This window comes from Sitophilus oryzae, unplaced genomic scaffold, assembly GCF_002938485.1.
Source record: "Sitophilus oryzae breed Bouriz unplaced genomic scaffold, Soryzae_2.0 scaffold_499_pilon_pilon, whole genome shotgun sequence".
NCBI classification, from domain to species: domain Eukaryota; kingdom Metazoa; phylum Arthropoda; class Insecta; order Coleoptera; family Curculionidae; genus Sitophilus; species Sitophilus oryzae.
In genome coordinates, this window is record NW_022147083.1 from 1212561 (window position 1) to 1231159 (window position 18599).

General features: G+C 32.8%; 1 protein-coding gene across 1 annotated transcript in view; it reads left to right on the forward strand.

Annotated features, from left to right (window-relative positions):
• The window catches only part of LOC115886867 (putative thiamine transporter SLC35F3), an 84872-nt gene that overhangs the window by 16981 nt on the left and 49292 nt on the right, over positions 1-18599 (forward strand). Inside the window, exon 2 of the mRNA XM_030906191.1 lies at positions 15606-15942. Coding sequence (XP_030762051.1) covers positions 15661-15942 — 282 coding nt within the window. The 5' untranslated portion in view covers positions 15606-15660. The remainder of the gene's footprint in view (positions 1-15605; positions 15943-18599) is intronic.

Here is an 18599-nt window from a genome sequence, read left to right on the forward strand (position 1 = left end):
ATACAATACAAAAAAATTAAAGTCATTAAAATTATAAATAGCATATACATGACAATTGCAGAACAGTAAGCAGTAAATAGATATAATTATGAGTTATAAAATATTAAATACTTGACCTTTGACCAGTGTGTGAGATGATCAAAATTTTAAAATTCAAAATTGTTCTATGATTAAACACCAACAAAAGTCGTTTACCGCATATGTGGGCCTCTCCAGTAAGTAATACTTGTGAGCTTTATGAAATGCGGGAAAGAATGAAAGCGATTTGATATTCAAAGGCAGATGATTGTACATTTTTTTGGCATTGTACAGTATTGAACCCTTAACTAGTTCTGAGCTCGGGGTTGGCAGATAAAGATCGTGCTCTGCATTCCTAAGTGGATAGTTATGAGATGGCCTTTCGGGAATAGCAGATATGTGCTTGCGGATTAAGCAAACGGATTCAAAAATGAATAAAGAAGGAAGAGTCAGTATTTTCAAATTTTTAAAGAAATTCTGGCAGTGAGTTCTACTGTTCAGTCCCAATAAATATCGAACTGCTCTCTTTTGAAGTCTGAAAACACGATCAAATTTTGTTGTGCAGCAAGTACCCCAGAATGGAAGGGCATAAAGAAGATGTGACTCAAAAAGGGCATAATAGACCATTCTAGAGGTTGATAAGTTAAGTTCCTTAGAAACTGATCTTAGTGCAAAACAGGCAGCGCTTAGTTTCTTTGATAGAGCTTCGATGTGAAAATCCCATTTTAACGAGTTGTCTAAAACAAATCCTAAGAATTTCAGAGTCTACGACGTCAATACTGTTATTAAGTACAAAAGGTTGTATAGTACTTTTGTATGACAAAACTTTAGTTTTTGATAGGTTGAGGCATAGGAGATTAGAATCGCACCAAAATTTATTGGTACGTAAGTCACTGGATATAATACTGGATATATAGTGCCGTAACAGCTGGGCCGCTCCAAGTGAAACTAGTATCGTCCGCAAAGAGACAGATTTTACCGCTGATGTCTAGATTTGCAATGTCGTTGATAAACACCAGAAACGAAATAGAGTCAAGTACTGAACCCTGAGGGACACCACATTCTATAGGCTTACAAGAAGACATAGACGTATCAATCCTCACAAGCTGCCTTCTGTTGCCAAGATATGACTTAAGCCATTCGAGCGGCACTCCCCTGAATCCATAGTATTGCAATTTGTTAATTAAGATATTATGATTTACACAGTCTAAAGCCTTAGAGAAATCACAGGAAATTGTAGCTGTAGAGTGATGATTATTCAGGCTAAAGTGTACAATATTAAAAAGGTCGAACATAGCATCATTTGTGCAACTGTTACTTAGAAATCCAAATTGATGGCTAGTAAGTATTTTATATTTAAGGAGAAAAGATAGAAACTTTTTTTTAACCAATCTTTCAATGATCTTAGATAATGTGGGCAGGAGTGCAATTGGGCGATAGTTCGAAGCTTCATCTTTATCTCCTCCTTTATGCAGAGGAATAATCATTGCGGTCTTAAGGGAGATTGGCTCTGCTGTAAAAAATATAAAATTGCTACATTTATTTATTTATTTCCTGACATTGTCATTCGTTTTGACAGTTTTTTAGTTTTGTATTACGAATTTTTGGTTTAAATGAATTGTGTTGTGATACTTAAAAGCTTAAAATGTATGTAAGCTTAAAATGTTTTACTAGCAGACCGTGCAGTCTAACATTGTTCTTTTTAGAACCGCTTTTAGTGACAAGTATACAAGATGCCGCATCAGCTTAATAGCCGTTGCAAAAAACTCACCCCTACCGTATTAGAATATGTTGAACGGGAAAGCGGTAGTAATGGCCCTTATGTCCCTTAAGTACTGAAGAAGGTGAATTTTGTCGATGTAAATAATAACTGTCTATATATTACTTATAATTAATTTATTTTCGTTTCCCTAAATATATTGATTAAAAGAAAATATGTAAAAGTGGGCAAAGCTGTGCCGGGTAAGCTTAATCACGTGACTAAAAGTTATTTGGTATGATCTATAACCTGACAGCGATCTTCTTTTTATATAGCCATCGCTGACGCCGCTTTTATTCGATCATACGGTAAAATACCGACTTAGAGGTTAAAAGCATATTTAAAACAATAAAAACTGGTTTAAAAACCAAAGAACACCATGGATATTTGTTTACATAGTCCAAATCATACTATCTAATGAATATGTTAGTTTATACATAATCCCGCAGCGTATCTATTAAAATCATAGATAAACAAACATTTGTCATTAATAATGAATCTCTGAGGTAAAACCAGCACAATAAGTTATGAATTATAGCATGTTCTATTGTTTACAGACATACACCTATATGTTGTGCTCTTTGAATAATTTAAAAAATAACAGCCATATATTGTTTACATGTACTGATGCATATGCGATACATAATTTTATAAAATATAGAAAAATGAAATGGTACAAATAATTCATAAATTAATATAGGCCATATGGTAAAAAATTCTCGTTAGTTTTTAAAATACCTATCATAAAAATAAAGACATTCCTTAATTTTATTATACTTTAACATTTTTAAAAATCAAGTCTCCAAACTTTTACGACACAATTTTAAGGTTTATGGATTTCCTGTTGTCACAAGCATAATTTAATGTCAGTTTCTGAAACATAAAATCTGAATTTACTACAACAAATATACAGAGTTTACTATGTTTGTTTTGGTATTATCTACATTCGCACAAATTAATTTTCTACAACTTTGTTTAAAACATGTATTACAAATTACTACGTTTATTTTTATATTATTGAGATATCATAAAAATATTATAATAGTATCTGAGATTTGCTTGTGAAGCATATAAACATAAATCATCCTCCTTTACAATATTTTCCTTTAATGAAAATATCTGGAAATAAACAAAAACCAGAGGCGCCACCAGTCATTAAACTAAGTATCAATTGTTGACGTATTTGCGTCCTACAATTGATACTGATATCTATAAATTATAATTTTTGATCTAGAACTCAACCAACGAAGACGTGCAGCTTTCCTATCATGGTCCATAGTTTTTCCAAGACAATATCATGGTCCCATCTCAGGTTCGATCTTCCTCTAGGTCTCTTAGTTTCTCGTGGGTACCATGCTGCAATTTTTGTGGTCCATCTGTTATCCGTTTTTTTGCCAGATGTTCTGCACATTGCCATTTGAGGAATTTGGCTCTGTGGTCTATGGAAACATATTAAAGAAATCTAAAGAAAAGTTATAAATTATGTGTAGTCCTGAGGAAGACAATTTTCTAAACTCGAATTTGTCGAAACGTCAACAAAACACTAAATAAAAAATCTTAGTTTTATTTTGACTTACATCCCAACAAATAAACACAAGATAAATTTTATTTAATTATGATTTAACATATTCCCTTTAATTGTAATATAAGTATTTCGTTACAATTAAAAGAAGTGTTTCAATAATATTAAAAAACATAATAAAATTAAATATTGATGCTATTATTTCATGGTTTTGGTTTGGTTTGGTTTGATACCTTTCATGAAGACGAATTTCGGCGTATGGCGTTTTGTGAATCTGTAATGGAAAAGGCAAATTTAGATGAAAACTTTATTCGGTGTATAGTTTTCACCGACAAATCAAGTTTTCCTTTATTAAGTCGTCATAACCCTGCACAAGTATGATATTGGTCTCGGGAAAATTTGCACAGATATTTTGAGGTAGCTGCACGCAATATCCTCAAAAGCTAAACGTTTGGGGTGATTTTGTAGGGTGAATTTAACTATTGCAAAGTATTTGGACTTGTTACAGCAGCAGATTGTCCCTAGAATTCATGAGTTATTGGGAGAAAGATTCCAAATGTCTGGTTTCAACAAGATGGTTGCCCTGCTCACAATGCCCGTATTGTTCAAGAATATTTGAACAATACTTTTCCCAACCGTTTAATTAGTGGACATGGAAGAATTTTGTGGCCCGCTAGATCACCATATCTTTCTTCTAATGATTTCTTTTTGTGGGGTTATGTAAAATCCAAAGTGTATGGTCATAATAGGGCTAATAATCTGGATGAGCTTTAAGTAAAAATACGAGAGGCTTTCCAAACTATTAGCCTAATATGTTAGCCAATGTCAGACGCCAATTTTACGACCGCCTAGGCTTCTGTCTAGCACAAGAAAGTGGTCTTTTTGAACACTTGTTTTAACTTTTTTTTTATTTAGAGTAATATTTTTTTTTTTTATTTTATTGATGTATTTCTTAATTTTGGAAATGAGTTTTGTGTTTAGAAAATTTATTTATTTTAAGTTTTGGCTTGTAAATACACTCAAATAATAAATATTTAAGTATTTTTATGTTAAATGTTACCTTAAGGGAAGGTAAAGACTTGAAATGAAAATAATAAATACTCGGCACTCCTCGCGTCGTATTCCTAGTCTGCCACGACCGACCCGTCCAAGCACAACTGCAACTGCTTAGTGCCTGATCAGCCGGCATCGGCAGCCGGCAGTGAATCTCAAGTACGAACGTAATACGTAATCGGGTAAAAGCAAATTCGTCCGGCAACCTGCTATGTTATGGCCCTGCCACACACACGTCGAGTGGCATAGGAAGTAGCGAGGGAAGGAGGCAGAAACGTAGTGTGGCAACATTACTCGTCATGCTGCATATCATACTCCTCGTCCTGCAAACCATTCCCTGTTTTGTCGGTTTTTTGGGCGCGAGTCAAAGGAGCGGCAATATTAGCACGAGTGGCTGGCGAGTAATTACACGAGCGGGGCAGAATGTGGGCGGAGAGGACAACATTGCGAGGACAGCACGAGGAGTAGGGCGATGAGCAGCGCGAGGAGCATAGGGTGGCAAAGGCATTACAAGTAGCCTGGTCTTCTCTGTATAATAAGGAAAGGAAAACATATTACGGTCTAAATTTTACTTTGGTACCCAAACAAACGCTAAGAGAGCGCCTCTTTTACTTTTATTTCATGACATGTAAGTCAAAATTCTAAAGGGCGCTATTTTGCGGTATATTAATCACAGAAGTATCTAATGTTAATCTTGAAAACTTAAACTACAAAGTCAATAAATAATATCAATATTGTTGAAGTGGGTTCGTTTTTATTAAAAACTAAATAATAATCTGACTATCATCAGGTCGTAATTGTTCATTTGAAATTTGATTTTATGTAAATCAGTTTATCAGAACGTCAACTGCTTCAATAGACTTTTCTCTTCATAAATTTTTAGAAGGTCCTTCCTATCGGTCCTTGTGCTCCTGGTTTTCCGTTTTTAGCGATGTATGCCACTATATCCTGGTTCATCCTTTTTACATCGTTTTGCCAGTATCTCTTCCTCTTCCTCCCACCATATAACTTCTTCCACCTCAAGTGTTAATCTTAAGGTAGGTTTCCACTGAGGGAACATTGAGAAACATTTCTGTTGCCCTGTGTTTCTATTTCTTGCGACATGTTTAACTTATAAGCAGCACATGTAAACTTTTGTTTCCACTTAGTCGACTAAACAATTTACGTTGTTTCTGGTAACTTGTGCAGTGCAACCTAGTGTTTCCACCTAATTGCAACATAGTGTAGAAATATGGATGGAGACGAAGAAATAGCATTAGCAGCTGCGGCGTATTGACCACAAGAAAACGGAAAAGAAAGCATACGTGTTGGGTTAAGCCAAGTCCTCAAGAAAGAAAGCAATATGGTGGCGAGCAGCTATTCAATGTTCTTAAAAAAGACGACTTTTTAGGAGAAGAATAACTAATGGTAGTATAAGTAGTAATTTTTAAAAAGACAGAAATTTTAGAGAAACATTTCTCTACTAGAGCGATTGCTTGTTACGTTAAGATTCCTTGTTAACCAATCATCATGTTTTGCATTTCTACATTTATACTTTATGTGCTTTGAATCCCATAAACACTCACATCGTCTATAATCTTCAATCATCAGTTGAACAATTAATTCATTCGTCCAGTTAAACGGCATATTGAAATACTAGTTTACCGTTCACTGTTTACTCGAATAACTGTTTGTGTTACAAGTTGCGACGCGACGTTTGTTTCCACTGCGGCAACAATACGCATTTGTTGCTGCATGTTGCTCACTGTTGCCGAACTTCTTTTGAAGTTTACCGCTCAGAATGGAAACCGGTAACAAAGAGGAACATTTGAAATTTGTTGCCAAAACAAGAAGAAACATAAAGGAACTTTATGGAACAGTTTTAAGCTACGTCCACACCGAAGACAACACCTAGGAACATTATGTTTATGTTACTTGTTCCTGGAACTTGTTTATGAATGTTGTTAAACGTTTTTTAAATTTCTCATTGTTTACGGTTGCAGTAACAAAAGTTTCTATAAGTTGCTTGTTTCCATATTTAGCGGCAAAGATCAAAGGAAATATAGAAACATTGGTAAACATTTTATGTTCCTCGATGGTATTTTTATAGTGTGGACAGCTTGTTGCTTGTTTCCAAAACCAGAAACTTGTGTCGTGAAGCCGTCGCGTCGCCTCGTTGTCCAAATCATCAGTTGATTTAGTAGTATAATAAGTAAAACAAACATGCCTTTTAAATGGACAACAGAAAATATAATATGTTTAATTGAATTATACTGAAATGCCCAGTGTTTGTGGAATCCACGGGATAAAAGTAACATCTGAGAAAAGTACATCAGAGAAGTACATGAATCTCCTGTTGCGAGAAATCGAAGTGTTAATAGGACGCGTTCCAATGGAGATATAGAAGCTCTATAGTTCGTATCTTCTTTTTGAATTAAAGGTGAAATTCTGCATAGTAACCATTCCAAATCAGTACTACTCATACGACAAAAATTCGTTATCAATACATTCTGATACTATATCATCTTTTTTAATGAACTCAGATGACACCATGTGACTTTCTAAAAGACTTGGTCTCGTCCAACATTTACGGTCTCTTTTTCACTTTTTTTGTAAAATAAGTACAATTGCAGCTGCTGCTGCCTGCAATTCTTCGTCGGACAACATTGTAAACTAGAAACAGAAACACACACTGCACTGGTGTGGACACATGTTTCCTGTTGCAGCAACACAACGAAATATTCGCAAGAATGAGTTACCTTGTGTGGAAAGAATGTTTACGGAACTTTTACTGTTGTTTCAGTTTCTATAAACAGGTTGCGGCAATCTGCAACAAAATGTTCCTCTGTGGTCCTTTTGTGTGGACGTAGGGAACAAACAACAGCAACACAAAAGTTCCTCAGTGTTCCTCCAGTGGAAACCTGATTTAATTTTGCTATTTCTCGCCTTGTCTCGATAAATGCGACGGTTCTTCAGAAGTTTTCACATTTACTGTTCTTAAAATTATGTTTGTTTTATTTGTATCAGCTCGAGTCTATCATCAGTCATACCATAAAGCATGTATACAAATTCCTTTATAAAAAACTAAGATTGCAACAAAAAATTTGCAAAATGATATTGTTACAGGATAATATTACATTCATAGAGCACCTAAATTTATAATGTTGTTAGAGTCCTCCTGTCCTCTGTATTGACAATTGCGTTGACAGTCTCTCTTGTGTTTGAAGAGAAATGTACTACAGTATCAAACCCGGGTCGAATCAGAACTGAAACAAAACCTTTTCATGTGCTTTTCCACTTCCACTCGTTTGGATTTCTTTTTTCGTCAGTATATGTGGTTTTGTTGGATAACCACTCCTCCACTTGAAAGAAGATTCTTAGTGAGTGCTATCATGCAGTGAAGCAATGTTATGTGATATTTTAATAAGATGAGATGATATGTATTATCTCTACCTTATGTCGCTCAGTGTGGTCTGATTTTTATGTAGTTGTTTACTATATAGATCCATTAGAAGTAAGTGTCCAACTTCAACAATGTCGTTCTAGTGTGCTTGGGAGGCTTTGAAAATATTAATGACGGATTTCAGGTAATTATTTTCTTCTAAAACTTTATTAATTTTAATTTCCCCTGGCTAAATATTGCGGAAGTTGTTTCACACCCATTTATTGCGTGAAGGAACTTAAATAATAAAAATTATAGAAAATTGTATATACTTTAATTTTTAATAGACATATTATTTACGCAAAGTTGATATTTTTAAAGTTATAAACAAAAAACCACAAAAAAAAACATTTTTTCCCATTTTTGCATTTTTCACCATGTCACGCGTTTTGGCCTTAGCTCGGCTCTTTTAAATTAAAAAAAAAGAAAAAAAAAAATTAGAAAAGAAGTAAAAAAAAATACGAAGAAGAAAAAAATATTATTAAGTTAGCGATTAAGAAAAATAAATATTTATGGAATTTGCAGGGGTCTAGTCGCGAACAAATTTATGCCCTAGCTCAGAAAATTCGGAGAGTAGGGGCGGGTTAAGAGCGCCACTGACTTTAGACGGAAAAAAGTCAGAAATCCCAAGGTGTATTTAGGGCCTTACAAGTTCCACAAATACATAAATAAAAAAAAAGTAAATAAATAAACAAAAAAAAGTCAAGATCTTAGAGAATTATGTAGACATAGGGTCAAAGGAAAAATATAAAAAAATAATGCAAACTGATTAGTTTCAGTACCCTCTATTGAAATATAAAAGGAAAATATAGGCAACAGTAAATAGAAAATACCAAATAGCAAATAGTAAATTAAATAAATCAATAAAAAAAATTGTGCACCAAGAAAAATATATCTCACAATACGCAAGTAGCAAAATTACGTAAATACCTAGGTACCCTTCGTGATCACGTAAGATTTACAAAATAAAATATATATGTATATATCAGCGCAACTAAATTCAGCTAATATATCAAATTAATCAACAAATTAATAAATCAAATAAATAATACTAAACCAATTCACTAATAATAATAATTAATAATATAATTATTAAATAAATAAATCAAAATAATCAACTAATAATTATGAATTCATCAGTTCAAGAAATTTAGATATCGATAAAAAAAATGAATAGATTTAAATTTTAAATAGAGACAAAAAGAAACTGTGTCAGCTGTATTAAATTTACAAAAAAAAAATTAAAGGGAAAAAAAAATGAAATATTATTTTATCAACAGAATTAAGTATGTGAAAATTTATTCTAATTAAATTATAATGTTAAAAAAAATTATCTACGTTCAGTATTCGTACGCACCAATGAAATTCAAATCGTAAGATAGGGAAAAAAATAAAAATTGTACGATACCAAATAGTTGAAAATCTTCTAAATCAAATCAATCTTGGGCAGACACCGTCGGCTGTCAACTGTCAACCGTCGACTGTCAACTCCTCCAGAAAAGTAAAATGGATACAGCGAAAAAAACTGCTCCAACAAAAAAACTGGCTTAGAGAGAAGTCTTCAACACAGAAGAAAAACTTCTTCGGCCCAGACAAAAAAACTTCTTCGGTCCAGACAAAAAACTCTTCGGCTCCGACGAAAAAAACCCTACGGAGAAATAATATTATAGTTTCTTCATAGTACGAGATACCATAAAAAAAGAAAGAAGAAAAAAAAAAGTGGAAAGAAATGTATTAATTTAAAAAATAGGCTTTACCTGCTAACTCAGGGTTTTCTACGAATCCTCAGGTGATTAATATTATTTCTTCCCCTGGATGGAATGGGGTGCTCAATAAAAAAGGCGGGCGCTTGGTTGACCCACGTCAGCTTTTTGAGGTGAAAATCCCGTCACCGGTAAACCGTAGCACCGTCCAAAAAAACAAAAGGTAAGATAGGATGCTGCAGTAATTTTTGAGGCACACTCGAAAATCCCCACAAGGGTAAAAATCAAAAACTTGACAAAAATGACCGAGAGGCCTCTGTACCTCACACTAGCTGAACATAAAGTGACCAAACCAAGGTAGTTCCAAGAAAAACGAAAACCTTTTTTGCAACAAAGAAATAGCCAGATAAAAACACGAGCCCTTGATAAAATATGGATTGCCAACCATGAGCTGAATAAAGACATGAAGAAAAAGTTATATATTAAAGGAAAATAAAGTTAATATCAATAATTTATATAATTAATAGAATAAATAAAGTTAACGAGATTAATGAAAGTTATATAGAAATTTGCTTATCAAAACATTCAAAAATTAATAAATAACAACAATCTAGAGATATTGCGCATGACTCACTTGCCGGATCGATACGATATTTTTAAGACAATTATGCTTAGAAAATTCTACCTAAAAATTAAAATAGAGCAACATAAATTTAATGAGTTTAACTAAGTGACAATAGGCTCAATAATTACTGTTGATTAAATAAAATACAAAAATATATAATCAATTTATTAAAGTATATTTTGGGTTGCCTAATAGTTAATGTTAATAAAAATATAAATAAATATTTGACAGTTCAATTCAAAAATTTCTAACCTACGTATTTAGTATATAAACAGAATTAACGGCGGAAAGAATTATTTTATCTATTTCGGCTAAAATAAATATTAAATTGTATTAAATCAAACTAGTTTTGTGCTGCAAAAAAAAATGTTATTAAGTGTGAAATATGTTTAGTTAAAAATAAGGATGGAATAATTACTTTTGTTAACATGTAAGTACGATTTATTTATTCTTGGTTTACTGAATTGAACTGATCGATATTTCAGACTAATAATAATATCAATTGGCGTTAAATTATTAAAGAAAAGAAATAAAATAGTTTAGTGAAATTTTGGCACGTTACAACCATATTCCGTCATGAAATTTTGTTAGCAAATTTCATATCCGAATTCAGCAATTCAGCAAAACACTTTTTTGAGTATAATTTGACTAGGCTATATTGATTAGAGCACTTTTTTGGCTTTGTAGAAGCAATTTTAGTTAACTAAAAATCAATTTTTATTTTTATATGTATAAAAAAATATCAATATTTTATGTCATAATAATATCAAATACAATAAAGGCAATCGAAGGTTAAACATCAAGAATAATTTAGTACTACAACTCTTTTTGGTATATAACTTTTCTTGTACCTACCAATTAGTTTCTTAGAAAGGCATATGTTTATAAAAAACTATTTCTAGAGAACGGAAATTATAAACTTCCGGATATATCAGATTGGGTCGGTCTACCACTTTAGTAACTTTTTTTTAAGATAATCGATAGTAAACACGAAAAAACCGCAACTCATCTTTCTTATATTAACTTAGTGTTTATTTTGTTCTTTTTTTCCTGTTATACCAAGAGTAACCCAATAAGAATGTCTGAATTTTAATAAAATTTGTAATTACACAGTTCTCATACCTAAAATGGACATTTAATAAAAAAAGGGCAACGGCCTAGCTACGTCGAAATACCGGTTCTCATTAGAACACCGAAGTTAAGCGACGTAAGGCGATACTAGTGGATACGGGTGACCGGTTCGAAACTCTGTATCGTGCTGTTGTCCAGGTGGCAAAAGTGTAAAATCTATTGACACACACTGCTCATTCACGCCGGTTCGAGGCCGGATGAGATCGGATATCTCGTGAGTAAGAGTCGATTTACCAATCAAGTGTTACCTGAACAAGCTCAATCTGTATCAAGGAAGTCTTTGCTGCTGACTCTGCGATAAAGATCCTGAAACAGCGGAGTGCATAATATGTCACTGCGAGGCTCTGGATCGCAAGCGACACTTTTTATTTGGGAAAGCTAGGCTGGAACAGGAGGAACTATGCTCCCATCCTATCAAGGACCTGCATAAGTTAGTGCAGGGCACAGGGATAGGAGAATGGGTGTAGATATAGAAAGGGGACAAACACAATAGGCCTCACAGGTCGCAGTGTTTCCGACAGAGGACGGCCCCTTATTGTGAAAAAAAGTCGAATTAGATACTTGCCAAGTCGGTAGGCCATTGACCATGATATGGCCGAGGACCGCAGTTCGGATTCCGCGTAAACAAAGTAGGCCCCGTCCGGATTAGCCCTGGCAGCAAAAAGGAAACGTTAACTGAAATATTTACTTTAATAAAAAAAATCAGACTAGACTTCTATACAGTATTGCACCACTATTATATACAGTAGTACAGTACAGTATTATATGAATTGTCTGCCACGTATTAATTATACTAACGCTTATTTACTAGTCCATTACTTTTACAGGCTAAAATAAGATTTTAGGGGTGAAGTTTTTTTACTTGAAATCACTTATAAAAAAACAACTATCGGGTTATATAGAATTCTCCCCAAAAACAAAACATAAAAATTTCTCTGCGGAAATGCATCATTCTCTTTTTTTCCGCTTTTAGAATAACTAAAATCAGTTACATGAAAACGTGTTCCTGCTTTACATTCGAAACACTTTTCTTATGTATGAACTTAATCTAGTAGATACTGTAATTTAGACATCAATACCGTACCGAGAAAAAACGAAAATAAACAAATATGAACCAACAAACCAAACCAAACCAAAACAAACCTAACCAGAGTACTTTTCAAATCTTGCTATATTTTAGAATATTTGATCAATAAATGACTTTCGCAAGAAGTTTTTTTTTCGTGTCTATGTCAAAATTTCTAGAATAAAAAACAGAAACATGCTTTCATGTAACTGGTTTCAGCTATTCTAAAATTGAAAATCTGAAAATTATGCATTTCCGTAGAAAAATTTTTACGATATACTATTCAAAAAGGCTTCCAAATACTAAATAAACAAATATTTCTAACATAACTGATTTCAAGTAAACGAAAATAGCCCTGATTTCAGCTATTCTAAAGTTGAAAAACTCAAAAAGGATGCATTTCCGCAGAATTTTTTTTATGACATACTATTTGAAAAGTCCTCCAAATACTAAATAAACAAATATTTTTTTACATAACTGATTTGAAGAAAACAAAACTTTTTTAACGAACCCGTTTTATGTGTATGCATTGCGAAGTTCATTCTATTAATAAAGTCATTTAGATCTGGATGTAGTTCCAATTAGTGATGTGTCGGTATATTTGAGTAACGCGATTTTGGAGCGGTATTTTTTTGTAACGTCGTGTCGCGCTCCACAACGAATCATGAACCTGTTACTGAAAAACGACAATCATAATGACGACAAAATTAGAAATTATTTTTAATCGCTCTTGAAGTTAGCTCGAACCGTAGTAACCGCATAGCGTGTTTAGCTCCAGCCGTCGCGATTTCGTCGGTCGCCAACAGTAGTATCAGGAACTGATATGTCCGTAGCGCCGCGCGATCTCGATCGCGCAGTCGCTGGAGCGCTTCTAGTGTTCCGTTTTCGCCTGTCACGATTTGGTGTTACTATTGGCGTTGGTGCGTCCGTCGCTACGTTACTTTCGAAATAGCGATTTTTGGTATGTACTAGGTATTGTATAAAATAGCATTGTTAGAAAGGTGAAACGTAAAAGCAAATAAAATAAAAATGTTATTTGTTTTTATAAATTTATATAAGTTTTATTGTTTATATCTATTTTTAAGGTCTAATGATGGCTGGACTTGCCGAAACTGGTCACCAATAAAGAATTTTTTTGACAGTGGTTTAAACTTTGTTCTTGATTTTAACATTAAATATATTATGTTGCAATATAATATATTTCTGTATTTCTCAGCATCGAAAATTTTAAAAAATATACGGCCATGTTCTATAAACAACGCTCTCCATAGGTGTTCTATTAAATTCAAATAAATTAAGTAGTGTGTTTAGGTATATGATTGATAACAAATGCGTGTTAGGTAAATAAAGCTTTTTACAAAAATATGAGTAAATAAAGAAGAAAATATGATTGAACAAAATCGGAAACTTGTAAATCCACTCTCAATTGATTAAAAAGAAAATCCTAATTAAAGTAACATAATCTAACAAGAAAGAGAATTACATTTTACTAACATATACGGGAATAACGTAAGAATGATTTTATGATTATCTGACATGAACATTAACATTTTATCAACAAAATACACACAAGAAGCAGTTTAACATTTTACTTCTAAATTTTCCCACGAGTAAGAAATATATGTAGATAAAAACATACATCTAGATAATAATTTTAGCATATGTATTTATATAAATATGATGGAATAATGATTCTAATTATGTCATTTTTTTACTGTTTAGGTTTTTAAATCAAACATATTTTAAGAACAAAAGATAGAAAAATCTTACAAATGTGTTTTTTTTTTCTTTAAATTACAGCTGTTATAACGTGGATCAGAAGAATATAAATCTAAATTATTATTGGAAAAAATAAAAATTCTTCACTCTGAATAGATGGCGAATAAAAAGTATTGAATACCAATAAATGCATGTACATATTTTAAGTCAATCTATTCGTGCTTAAATAATAAAAACAACGTCAGTTTAGGGAATAGAGCATATTTTTTAAATTTTATTTAATAGTTTAATTTCTATAATTTGAACCTAACGTATTGCCGCTGTCATAAATTCTTCTAGTCATCCTGTATTTACAAATTTGTTTATGAAATTATTTATGAATTTACACGGGCACAGAGATAACGGCAAGGTTGGGAGTAGTTACAGTTTGTGAAAAAAGGTGGTGGAAAAGTCAATAAATCTCAACAAAATGTATTTTGCGGTGGTAGAATGTAGAAATGAGTGGGAGGGGGGTTAATCACTGTGACTTTACAGATCTATTGTCTCCCCCTTTTTTGAGTTATAACTCATCAGACAATCCCAGGGCTTTGACAAAAGCGAGTATCTGGGACGGTTTTATAGAGGATAATTCTCCATCTCCAATATCAGTTGTACCTAAGTGCATGGCACGAATGGTTGTAACAGTTGGTACAATTGTAAGAACCTGACAACACTGGTTGGGAGTAGGTATATAATGCAAGAAATACTGCATATGCGAGGACCGCGACACTGTGGAAGCCAGAACCTCGATTACAAAATAGCTTTATTTTGTCGCAGTATTTTTCTGGAACGGTCGCTACTGTAACGCGACTCATGTGGAACCGGTATTCCCATCACTAGTTCCAATTGATAAGGATGAAATTATGTGTTTTTATAATTCTATTAACACTATTCTGAAAACCTCCCTTTAAGCCGATATTTCTCAAGAAACGCATTAGTATTTTCTTCTTCTCTAATAATAATAAAAATATAGATACATTCAGCTTCTTCTCTTCTTTTATAGATCTAACATTTTTTATGTGCTACTGCTAACTTTCATTTTGATTTCATAAATACGGATATTTGTGGTGCTCTTAAATCTAGATATATTTGATGATATATTCTTCTTGCTAAAAAAATATGCTCATTAAATATCGACTTTAGGCTTAGAAAATGCTCAATAAAACAAAAATATTAAACAAAACTTTGTTCTATTATGACACAAAATACAGGGTGTTTCATTTAAAATAGTGGAGAAAAATACAACATTTTGTTATGGCTCGCCCTGTATATTATATCAAACAAAGTTGCAAAATTGGGTAGACTGAATTTTGAAAAAAACATCATATTGTATTTTTGAAATGAAATTTTAATGGAAAATCCACTGGAACAAAGACATATATATCGTAGTATTCCATTTAAAAATATACAACTTTAGTTTGAAAATGTGATTGAATCTACCTATAACATAGAACCAAAATCCAAAAAATATATTTATATTCAAAAGAAGATTCAAAAAAATACACATCCTGTATATATGTACTAATTATACTTCTATTTCTTGTTTCAGATAATACCTAAAATGTTACTTCACATAAGAAAAAACTAAAAATATTAGCGACAGTATGACGAAAGACAGTGACATCACTACAATTTTTAATCCTAGAAGCTCGAATCGTAACCGCACCCCCAGTGTCTTGGTTACGGAGGAGGGCGTGGCCAACGGTCCATCCTTTGGTCATTCTGACAGCGTAAACAGCCAACCCGATTCTGTGGAGCCGTTGTCACCGGCCACGCCCCAAGGAACCAGCAATGGTGGAGTGAATGGCAGGGGAAATCAACCGGGCGGATTGAGAGGGAAGATCAAGAGTTGCTCGGCTGTGTTTTGTTCCAAATCTGCCAGAAAAGTAAGTACGGATTATTGATTTCTTTTGTAGGTCGATACATCAGTATCGATGAATTTTTTTTTTGATGAAATTACTTAAATAATACTTACATTAACATTTCAGTACACGCGCGAAGTATTTCAATACATCTCACGGTTTTTTTACTTAGATATCTCGGTGAAGGAATGTCAAAATTACATGCCGCCTCTGGTACTCTTTAATCATAGTGTGTAAGTATGTGTGCTAGAAGATCGTCGCAATTACGTTACTAGAATTTAATAAATATCTGCTTTAGAAGTCTAGCAACCAACAAGATCTACTAAAGTGTATTATCTTAAAACACTACATGTGTAAAAAATGGTCCAAAACTGGCAAAGAACGGTGTTTTTTTAATTGGGCTTGGGATTTGTATATTATAAATGATGTGCAAAAATAAATAATTTATTTTTTAATTCTCGTTTCAATATTTGATTGTTTAATTGTTTGGTTAAGAATGATCGTATTTAAATTAAATTCAACTATTTCCAAACCAAAATTCAAACCCGTACTTAAATGGTTTCTCTACAGCCCACAGTATGCGCGATAGTGAGCGCGCGTAGAACTACCAGAAGAACATATTCCGCCGGTGTGTAGAGACAACACTAGAGCAGCAATATTCACCAAGGCAGAGACAGGCGATAAAGTTCTTAGTAAAACATTTGCCAAAATTTACGGCAGACCTGATAACCAAAGACAAAAAGACTATCAAACCGGTAGTTGGTCTAGTATTAAGGCATTGTAAACTTTAATAGGCATCTAAAGCTGATGTGATTGCCTTAGTGGGATTGTCGCAAAACCATGTGCAGAGTTTGTCAATCTGGAGAGGAAACAACACTACATATTTTATGTCAATGCGACAGCCTATCCATTGTACGGTTCTCTATATCAGCCAATGATAGGACATTCACAAAGAACTAAGTATGAAATGTTCAATCGCCAAGTTAAACCAAGGACTGGGGAATATAATCTAGAGATCGGAAAAGAACCAAAACATATTTTTGTAAAGATCGCAGTGGAACAGGCTAATATCCAAAAAAATCTAATCCAACCTAAGTGTGAACAAATCTAAATACTAAAACTACTGAACTTATTTACTAGCAACCCATTCACATGTGCCAATTTGGGTAGCAAATCGCACTGAATGACGCTTGTCATGTTATTTTGTCAAAAACTGATACACATCGTCTTGTAAATAAATCTTATCTATTATCTACGTACAGGGCCCGGATTCTGTAACTTAAAAAACGCTAAGCGCTTTTAGACGCTCAGCGTTTTTTTTTGCTCAATTTTCACTTAACGCGCACTTAACTACCGATTTGGGTATTCTCATCTGACATGCTTACCTCCGGTGTTTTCCGATACACATAGCACGTTATAATCCGTCAGATATATTTTATTTGATGGATAGCAGAAAAACGTGTATCTTCACCTATAGATAGCAATATCTATTAGATAAAATAACCTTATCCCTCAGATATCCTATTTGGAACCCGAACTGCGAAATAGCGCTTTATTTGGCGGATAAAAATTGCTTAACATAACTTAAGACATTGTTACTATTGAAGATTTCGTTTATTCCAATAAATTCGATTTTAGATTATTTGGAAAAGACTTTTACCTATTCTGAGTATGTAGACTATAACCATTTTAGAACGTATGGGGTATAAACACCAATAAACACGTTGAAATGGTGCAAAAAACTATTGTTGCTAGTGCCGGACTTTACAAGGAGTGTTACAAAATAAAGAGAGCCTCTGTTAGAGCATCAGAACGAAGAAAATGCAGAACACGAAGAAAATGCAGAACAGCAATTTATAAATTATTTTATTTAAATCCTTTCAAATATAGCTCTAAAGTAGGTAAAAAATAAATAAAACTTTTTAAATCAAACTATTTATTTCATTTTTAATTCGCATATCTTAATTCATTAATATTATAACAGGAACCTTATAAATCTTGTTATTCAACTCACATTTGCTTTTATTTCTTGTGTGTTACAATTTTAGTTTAATTTCTTGCACTATGTACCTTATACCGAATGATCGAAAAAAAAACGGCATCCAGTTGGCTGGGAAATGATGTTCGATGATATTTCCCATATAAATTTACATATGAAATGACAGCAATCTTTATTTCATAGCCATTGCTGACGCCGAATTTTTTTCGATCATACGGTACATCTCTTCTCCATGCTGTTTTTTAAGTAACTCTCTAGCTAAACCTTGCTAAAACATCTGTATTGTGGTCCTTTGAATTCCAGTTAATTCAACTTTGTTTAGACAAGATTTTTCCTTTATTTTTTCTTTTTTTTCTGAAGTTCCATCACTTTGAGTTCTTAAAAATAAAAGTAATATGACAAAATTGTTTTTATTTAATTTTTTTTATTAAATAATTTGTACATATAATGTGTAAATGTAGCAATTATTATAGGTACTATTCATTTATTATTATTAAGACAAAAGTATAAGTGCATTTATCTATTTTATAAAATAAAAACTCAACTTAATTACTATCATTGATGCTATCCTACCTATTTCTTTACTATGAGAAGCCCTAGAACAACATATTTGTTATTACTAACAGTCTTATGCTATTTTTAATTTTCAATATTAATAACTTACCATATGGTGGTTTTAGGA